The sequence below is a fragment of the Phocoena phocoena genome, chromosome 1 (assembly GCF_963924675.1).
Source record: "Phocoena phocoena chromosome 1, mPhoPho1.1, whole genome shotgun sequence".
In the NCBI taxonomy this organism is placed as follows: Eukaryota; Metazoa; Chordata; class Mammalia; order Artiodactyla; family Phocoenidae; genus Phocoena; species Phocoena phocoena.
The window spans coordinates 138,720,075-138,729,575 of NC_089219.1; the positions used below are offsets into that span (position 1 = coordinate 138,720,075).

At 38.0% G+C, this 9,501-nt stretch overlaps 1 protein-coding gene across 1 annotated transcript in view; it reads right to left on the minus strand.

Annotated features, from left to right (window-relative positions):
• SHCBP1L (SHC binding and spindle associated 1 like) overlaps positions 1-9,211 on the minus strand; it is a 44,289-nt gene extending 35,078 nt beyond the window's left edge. The window contains exons 1-2 of the mRNA XM_065890449.1: positions 8,768-9,211; positions 7,077-7,226 (exon numbers count right to left, since the gene is read on the minus strand). Of these exons, the coding sequence (XP_065746521.1) occupies positions 7,077-7,226; positions 8,768-9,175 (558 nt within the window). The 5' untranslated portion in view covers positions 9,176-9,211. The remainder of the gene's footprint in view (positions 1-7,076; positions 7,227-8,767) is intronic.
• Positions 9,212-9,501: the final 290 nt, after the last annotated feature.

Below are 9,501 nucleotides of genomic sequence, written 5' to 3' on the forward strand. Positions count from 1 at the left end.
GCCATGAAAGGACATGGAGGAACCTTAAATGCATATTACTAAGTGAAAGAAACCAACCTGAAAAGGCTATATACTATATGACATCCTTGAAAAGAGAAAATTTTTTCTACTCTTTTACTAAAACTGATAGTGTGACTGGGTACAGAATTCTAGGTTAGGATATCACTTTTGTTGACAATATACTTACATAGCTTTTTAAAGTTAAGAACTTACTTTTGAGAAGTCCAATGCTATTCTGCCTCTTGATCATTTATATGAACTTATTGTTTTTCTCTCTGTAATCCTGCTCAACTTTCTCTTTGGCCCTCGTGTTCTCAAATTTCACTATGTGCTAGACAATCAGTGGGCCTTTTCAATTTAGAAATTCATGTCCTTTTGTTCTAGGAAACTTTCACAACTTGACAATTTTCTTTCCTCTGTTGTTCTTGTTTTCTCCTCTTCCTATTTCTCTCTCTCTCTCCTTCTCCTCTTCTTTTCTTCCCTCCCTCCCTCCTTCCTTTTCTCTCTCTAGAACATTTAATTGGATGTTGGACCCAATCCCCTAACTACTCTCCTCTCTTTCCTTTCCATTTCTTAGTCCTTCAGCTCTACTTTATGGGAGATTTTACTCCAACTTTATCTTCTAATGCTTCTAATCCTTCTATTCAGTTTTTCACTTGCTGTTGTATTTTTATTTTCCAAAAGCTCTCTTTCTTTCTTGGAATTTTCCCATCATACAGGATCCAGTTCTTGTTTCATGAATGCTTTAGCTTGTCTCTTCTTTCTGAGAATATTAATAGTTTTATATATGTGTGTGTGTTTTTCTTCTCCCTGTCATCTGTTTCTTCCAAATGTCTTCTTTTCTGCTGTTTTAACCACTGTTTTGATATTTAAGTTTCCTCAAATGTCTGGTGACCCTTGGCTGTCTGCTCATATTTAAGAGTTGAGTACTATAAAGGTAATTGGAAGGTCTGTGTGGAACAAGTCTACTATGGATCCACTGTAAGATGTTCTGCCCAGGCTCTTTCCATGGGAACTTCATGTATCAGTATCTTTAGATCTTTTCTTTTGAACTGATCATAGAAGAATCTTTCAATTTTAATGCCTAGAGAGATATGCCTTAGCTGCCTGTGTTCTAGAAGGAGAATCAGCGTAGAAGACAGAGGATCCTAACATTCAGTACCAATGAAGTATCACAATCTTTTTTTCAGTGGGATACTCCCATCTTTAACCATGCTTCTCAAGCCAGCTTCTTAAATCTGTAGGTTTATGTCTTTTGCCAAATTTGGGGAATTTCAGCCATTATTTCTTTGAATATTTTTTTCAGCCCAATCTTTTCTTCTAGGACTCTGAAGACATGAATTGTTATAGTCTAACATGGCCCTGAGGCTCCGTTTTTCATTTGTGTATTTTTTGGTTTTGGGGGTTTTTTTCATCTATTTTCTCTCAGGTGTTCAGTTAGGTCATTTCTATTATTCTACCTTCAAGTTTACTGATTGTTTCCTCTGTCTTCATTCTGTTGTTGAGCACATCCACTGAGTTTTTAATTGCAGTTACTATATATTTTTTAGTTTTAGTTCTAGAACTTTGTTTCGGTTTTTCTTTACATCATTTCATTTTCTTTATATCTTTCATTTACTTACTTTCTAATTCTTTGCTGAGACCTATTTTTTCATTTTGCATGTGTTCATAATTGCTCATTGATGCATTTTTATGATGGCTGCTTTAAAATCCTTATCAGATAATTCTAACATTTGTGTCATCTCAGTGTTGATGTCTATTGGTTTATCTCATTCAAGTTGAGATCTTCCTGGGTCTTAGAAGGGATTGAGAGTGATGACAAGTAATTTTCTATTGAAACCTGGACATTTTGTGTATTACATTGTGAGAGTATTGATTTTATTTAAATCTTTTATTTTATCAGTCCTCTTCTGACACCAATCTGGCATGGAAAAGGGGCTTTGTTACTGCCAGATGGGGATGGAAGTCCAGATTCTCTGCTCAGCCTCTGTTGACCCTGGAGGGTGAGGGGGTTGTTCATTACTGCTATTCAGGGGTGGGGGTTCAGGTTCTCTATTAGGCCTCCACTGATACCACCCTGGCTCAGAGAGAGGAGAGCACCTCATTACTGCTCCCTACGTTGTCTCCACTAACATCATGGGGGTGGTAGTGAAAGTTCGGATTCTCCACTAGACCCTTTCTGACACCATCCTTGCAGGGAGTGGAAGGAGTCCCTTTACCAGTGGGGGTGGTAGTCCGGGCTTCCCATGTAGTCTATACTGACATCATGGAAGGCAGGGAAAGTTCCTTTTCACCCAGCTCCCCATTTTCTTCCCACTAGATCTTCTCTAACACCACTCTGGGAGTGGGGTTAGTGTGCCTTGTTACAACTTGGCAAGGGTGGAAGTGTAGGTTCTTCACGTTGTCTTTTCTTGCAAGATGGGAGTGAAGAGCAGCAGTTTTTTTTCTGTATTGTTTGGCTGTCCCTTTCCTGACTTTGACTAGAGAAAGCAGGCTTTTGAGGGGAATTAAAAATTTTTTTTCCTACACCTGTTGGTGTTTCCAGGTTTCCAGCTCCTCTGGTACACAGTCTAGGATATATGAAGCAAAGCCCAGGGAACTCATCATCATGTCATTCCTTGTGTCACAAGGTCCCTAGACAATCTGCCTTCTCTCCAACTTTCAGAGTCTCATGTTTATTTATACATATAATCCAGGGTTTTTAGCTGTACTTGATAGGAAGAATAGGGAAAAGTTTGTCTTCTCCATCTTCCTGGAAGGGAAGTCTCTGTTTCTTAAATAGCTTTCAAGCTATTCTTCTTGAATTCAAGCTCCATCTTCAAGCCAATTCAAGTTCTAAGTACAGTCAATTCCTAAGCCTTTGGGGTTATGCAGTGTAAATCAAGTGGTTTTTTTTTTTTTTCGGCTTTCCCTACTGTAAACAGAATTCAACTTTCTTAGCTCTACTAAGTCAGTTGTCATTTATTTATATGTTTTACACCTTCTAAATTGTGTTGCTATTGTCTCCTTTCTATCTCTTGTCCTTGGGTACCTTTTTTTTCTTTTTTTTAATTTATTTATTTATTTATTTATTTATTTATTTATTTATTTGCAGTACGCGGGCCTTCTCACTGCTGTGGCCTCTCCCGTTGCGGAGCACAGGCTCCGGACGCGCAGGCTCAGCGGCCATGGCTCGCGGGCCCAGCCACTCCGCAGCACGCGGGATCCTCCCGGGCCGGGGCACGAACCCGCGTTCCCTGCATCGGCAGGCGGACCCTCAACCACTGTGCCACCAGGGAAGCCCTGTCTTTGGGTACCTTTTAAAAAATCCCTTTGCTATCATTTTGATGAAGGACTCTGGGGACAATACTATAAGAGAAGATACTATAAGTTGTCAGACAGGAAACAATATATCATCTGGACTTCCCTAGTGGCACAGTGGTTAAGAGTCCACCTGCCAATGCAGGGGACACGGGTTCGAGTGCTGGTCCAGGAAGATCCCACGTGCTACAGAGCACCTAAGCCCGCGAGCCGCAACTACTGAAGCCCACAAGCCTAGAGCCTATTGCTCCGCAACAAGAGAAGCCACTGCAATGAGAAGCCTGCGCACCATAATGAAGAGTAGCCCCTGCTCGCTGCAACTAGAGAAAGCCCATGGGCAGCAACGAAGGCTCAACACAGCCACAAAAATATATACATATATTTTATATCTATATCTATATCTATAGATATATATATCATCAAAGAATCAGTGACACTGGATTCTCAACCAGCAACACTGGAAGTTTGAAGACAATGGAATAGAATTTTACAAATTCTGGGCATGAAATCAAACCTAGAATTTGTGTATCCAGTTAATCTGTCAAATAAACTTGAAGATCTGTAAAGATATTTTCAAGCACACAATATCACAAAAATTTTATCTACTTTGTGCCCTTACCCGTGAAGCTATTAGGATAAGATCCTTGGCCAAAATGAGAGAATAAACTAAGAAAAAAGGAATTTGAGGAAATAGGTTATTTACACAAGAGAATGATGAAAGAAATTTCTAGGATGATGATGGAGGGAGATCCCAAAACCTGTCCAGCAGGTCTAGAGATCACCAAGTTTTAAAACAGGCTTTAAAACCAAGGAGCCTATTACTGGAGTTGGGAGTGTGTGGAAATAGCCGTGATGCAAGCTGTGAATGTTGAGCACAGCCCAAAGTTACTATTTTCTCTGTACAACTATGATATAGCAGAATCAGGTAAATAACCAATTTCCAGAATCCACTGAGAATTCCCTTAAACATCTGCAAATTAAAGATTCTCTAAGCCTTCATCAAGGGATATAAACAAAATTTTAAAGCATGTTGTCCAAGAAAGCTTACTGATGGTGACTAGACATGCTTTTTTTACAAAATTTTTAAAAATCAACCAAAATTCTGTCATCAGAGATAATCACTGTTAACCTTTTGCTCTTTATCTTCCAGTTTTATTCCTATGTACTTCGTTGGATCATACTGTATATTTAGTTTTGTGTCTTCTGTTTTACTTTATGTACACAATGAGCATGTTCCAAGTAATTAAGAGATTTTTTGTTATCATAAGTTTTATAACTACATGATATTCTATCTTATGAATAAATTATCATTTATTTGACCCATATCCTATTATTAAACTTTTATGGTCTTCCCAATTTTTTATTTTATAAATATGACTTGATTACCTTAAATACATAAATCTTTTTCTACATTTATGATTTCTATAGAACGAATTTCTAGAAATAAAATGAACATTTTAAATTTTTATTTATTTTTCTGTGCAGTGGGGTCTATTTATTTATTACTATTTTTATTTCTTCCAGCTTTATTGAGAAATAACTGACTTACAACAAATAAACTATTTTAAAGTTCTTAATATATTTTACCAAATTGCTTTCTACAGAGGTTATAAAAAAGTTTCCTTAATATTTGGCCCACTTTGTAACAAAGAAGGATATGCTAGATTTCCTTCCAATCAAATATTATATTTCCAAGTCTTTTTTCTTTGTTGTATGGATCTGTATTAGGCAGAATAATGGCCCTCAAATGGTCCCCTAATACTTAGAACCTGTGAATATATTACTTTACAAGGCAACAGGGACTTTACAGATGTAATTATGGTTAAGGAATTGAGATGGGGAAGTTCTCTTGGATTACCCAGTTGGGCCCATTCTAATCATGAGTCTTTTAAAATGGAAGCACCTTTCTAGACTGTAGGGAACCAGAGAGATAGTGTGAGAAGGACTTTGAAAATGGATAAAGGGGGCCACAAGTCATGGAATGCAGGTACCTTATAAAGGCTGGAAAAGACAGGGAAACAGATTTTCCCCTAGAGCTTCCAGAAAGGAATAAGCCCTGTCTACTCCTTGATTTTAGCCCAATTAGTCCCATGTCAGATTCCTTTCCTATAGAATTGTAAAATAACAAATTTATATTAAGCCACCAAATTTGTGGTAATTTGTTGCAGCAGCAATAGAAAAACTAATATAGCATCTAAAGCTAAAGCCAGAGATTGAGGTCCATAGGAATAAATTATTGTAACTTCAGAACAAGGAGCATTATACAGCACTGTTGATATTTCGATCCAAGTAAGACTAAAGAAGTAGAGGCAGACAAAACCACCAAATGTGAATCGGGCAGCACAATCTTAAGAGGTCCCAAGAGCTAGTCTCAATGCCTTGTAATGCAAATTAGAATCTGCCAATATGTTATTCTGCTTTTCTTCTGTTCTCGCTTTTCTTCCCACCTTTCTAATGTTTAAAGGACGTTAGCATTTCATAGAGGATTTTAAAGCAATCTAATTATGTGTAATCTTGTCTGTTATTTTTGGAATAAGGAAGAGAGCAAATATATTGCATGTAAAATCTTAGAACTTGATAGAATTTTTGGATAACCTAATCCAATGAGTTTCCATGTAACTTTAGGGATCTTGAAAAGTTTTATGGAATGTAGGGGCTATCATGTGATATTGAGAGAGAAGCCAAGCAATTGCTATGTTACCATCCCTCATTTCAATCAGGAATGTTCCACTTTAATATGTTGTATATGTGGGACTTCCTCATAAAACTTGACTGAAAAAACCCAAACTTATACTGTTAAAAATTTTTTTTCAGATACTATAGAGTCCACCTCCTCTTATTTTATCCATGTGAAAAAAGTCCAAAGAAGTTATGAAAGTTCTAGGCAAAATCTACTCAAAATCTGAAGTTGGTCAAACCTCAAAGAACCACTAAAAATAGAGTATTATTGGAAAATTAATCCCAAGACTTTCATATTCTTTTGTAGCATCTATGACTGAAAATATGCCATCCTTTACTGTAAAAATACCACGAATTTACTTTTCCATATAACACAGAATTGAATTGTTTTCAGGCAGTGTGCAATGTAATGAGTTTCAAACACAATTTTTTCTTGTCACCGAAACCACAAATTTGAAATATCTATCTGAAACAGGGGTACCATTTGTGATTGTAAATATTGATTTCTATACAAGGATAATTAACCTTTAAGTGAATTGAATTTATCATGTCAAATATGCTACAATATTTAACATATAGACCTATAAAAGCAAAATTGTATCAGCTGAAGGTTTGGAAGTGGATGTATTATACTAAAAGGGCACTTTTCATAGGAAAATATTTCAAATTTTACCAATAGTTTTCTGATCTATTTTTTTCTTTCCTAATGTAACTAAACCTCATAATTCAGATAAATGAAGATTAAAGAGAAATGATGGGGAAAAAAGGCCCAAGTTAATTAAAGCCTAAGTTACTAAATTTTAAGAAATGCACTTTAGTTATTTTTATGTTATTTGAGCAATTGAAACTAGGCTAATAAATATTATGTAATACTACTAGATTTGATTTAATGACAACTGTTTATAGGTAAATGGGTGCTAATATCCCTCCTTACCTTCTTTTTACACTATTAATTTGCTTAGAAACTTAAAATAGAAGTAAACTTTTGTCAACCTTTGTTTAAGTATCAAAGCTTCAAATTAATAAGGTTACATTTTGGTCTTAAAAAGAACTGATAATTTCACTCAAAGAACAAGGATCAGGTGAAAATTATTTACCTCAACCAGTATACCAACAAAAGAAATAGAAGCTTCTTCATATTTCACAAAGAATAACTCAGGATTAGTTTTCCAGACTCCAAGCCATTTGCCTTTCAACTTTAATTTTTCTGACAGGTATCTACACATAGCATCATCAGCATCTTCTGCCTAGCAAAAGAAAAAATAGATACATATAAATATATGAGATTATAGATTTATATATTTTTTTACTGATTTCTATTTAAATATGAAACCAATATACCCTTAAATAATGAAGAACCTGGGAAATAATAGATTTTTAACTGAATCTATATTTAATGGAAAATAGAAACATTAAAAAAATTAAAATAAATTTAAAAGAGATCTATTCACTCAATAGAGTAATTCAGAGATGAGACATCTACTTATTATGTTTTAAGTAATTGGGTTTATTAATCCACTGAGCAAAAAGTATACTGTAATTATACATATAAAAACATAGTTATTATCATGTTAAAAAACAGTAATGATTTTTTCTGAACTTTAAAGATTTACTGACTTTATTTAAAATTTATTCAGTACATAAAAATTTAAAATAGAAATCCACTCTATAAAACAAATGAGCATATTAAGCATTCAATAAATATCTGCCCATTTGATTTTCTACATTTCAATTCAGCGACCTCAGGATGACAGATAATATAAACTATTATGAAACTCAGTCATTAGACACTGACTGATTAATGACACTGTGATTTATATAAATGTTTTTCAATTGCCTTTAAGAGGTCTAGCCTTCTCCAACCTTGAATATCAAATATAAGTTGGTCATTAAATACCATTCTAGTTTTATGGTAACAGTATTTTTAAAATTTTTCTTCTGATTATAAAATATGGTTAACCTACAGAAAATCTGCAAAATACAGATAATATAAGGAAAACAAAAACCACCCCTAATCCTGACAGCCAGAATAACCATTGTTGATATTTTGGTGCATTTCCTTCCAGTCTTTTTTCTATGCATATATTCATCCATACATATGAAGCATATGTTTTGTCTTCTGATTTTTTTTCCTTAACATTATAGCATAAGCATATCTATAGTTTCTGAAAACATAATTTTTACAGCTGCATGATTTTCCATTACATGAAGCCACCACAAGTTCTTTACAGCCCCCATAGTTGGAAATTTAGTTTCTAGTTTTAAAATTTTATAAACATCGGTGCAATGAAATCCTTGTACACAAATTCTTCTGCTATAACTTAAAAAAAGAAAAAACAGGTTAGAAAAAACAATATTTGCTCTATTCAGTATTACCAAGTATGTATCTTCTTTACAAAACCTCATTCCACATCCTAGACTGATGGCTGGGAACCACTCTTAAAGTGTAAACGTTTTGAGTTCTTGTAGTGTAAAAGTCAAGGCTAAGTAACCTTATCCTTATGCTTGGGCATAGATTGTTAACGAAAACACTAAGATGCATACCTGGGCACTGATAACCTCTCAGAAAACCAGAAAACAACTATGTGATCTGTTTGAAAGAAAATCGAATTGGAACTCCTTTAACAGGGCCTGGGAACCTCCAACAAGGTGGAAGCCCTGGAAGTGTGGAGTAAATTTACTTTTTGAAATGCAGGGTTTCTTTGTGCCCTCTGTACCCCCATCAGCATAGGAAGAAGACCCGAGTCCCTCGGTGCTGGATTCCCGTCCGTTTTCTTCTCCTCCTCACCTTGCAGCCCTGCAGCACCTCGTCGCAATACAGCGCCACCTTCTCCTCCCGCCACATCCCCCTCATAGGGGCCACGCAGACTGGGGGCAGTGGCTGCGCCTTCTCGTCATCCTCCTCCGGCACCGACAGAAGGGTCTCCTCTTCCTCCTCCTCGGGCCCCTGTCCCCGGCCCTCGGCCTGAGAGCCCGGCAGGAGCTGGAGCCGCCGCTGGGCCGCCTCCTGGACGTCTTTCCGCTTCACGGGGCGAGGGGAGGCCACCACCCACCGCACGGCAGACGCGGCGCTCTTCAGGGTCCCCGCCTCCACCGAGTCCCCGGTGAGCTCGGAGACAGCCTTCTCGCCTCGCCGCCCGGGGCTGACGGTTCGGACCGAGTCTTCAGGAACCGTGGCTCTGGGTCCCGACGCCATCTCCTCAGCCCCCTGCGGGCCAGCGGCAACCGTTAGTCGCTTCACGGCCCGGATCGCGCGGGCCAATGGGCGAGCAACGAGCGCGGCGGCTCGAGGGGATCCCGCCTGGAGGGAGTTGGGGGATGGGGTGGTGGGCGCGGGTCCGGGTGTCGCGGGTGGTTCTGGGGCTTGGAGGTAGGTAGGGATACTGTGGGGCGCGACGGGGCCTGGGGGAAGGAAGGTTCTGGGCCAGCTGTTGGCGGGCGGGGGAGGGGCGCCACTAGATGATGCCCACTCCGCGGGCGCTGGCTCTAACCTCACCCTGCTCACCTCAGAACCATCCAGAG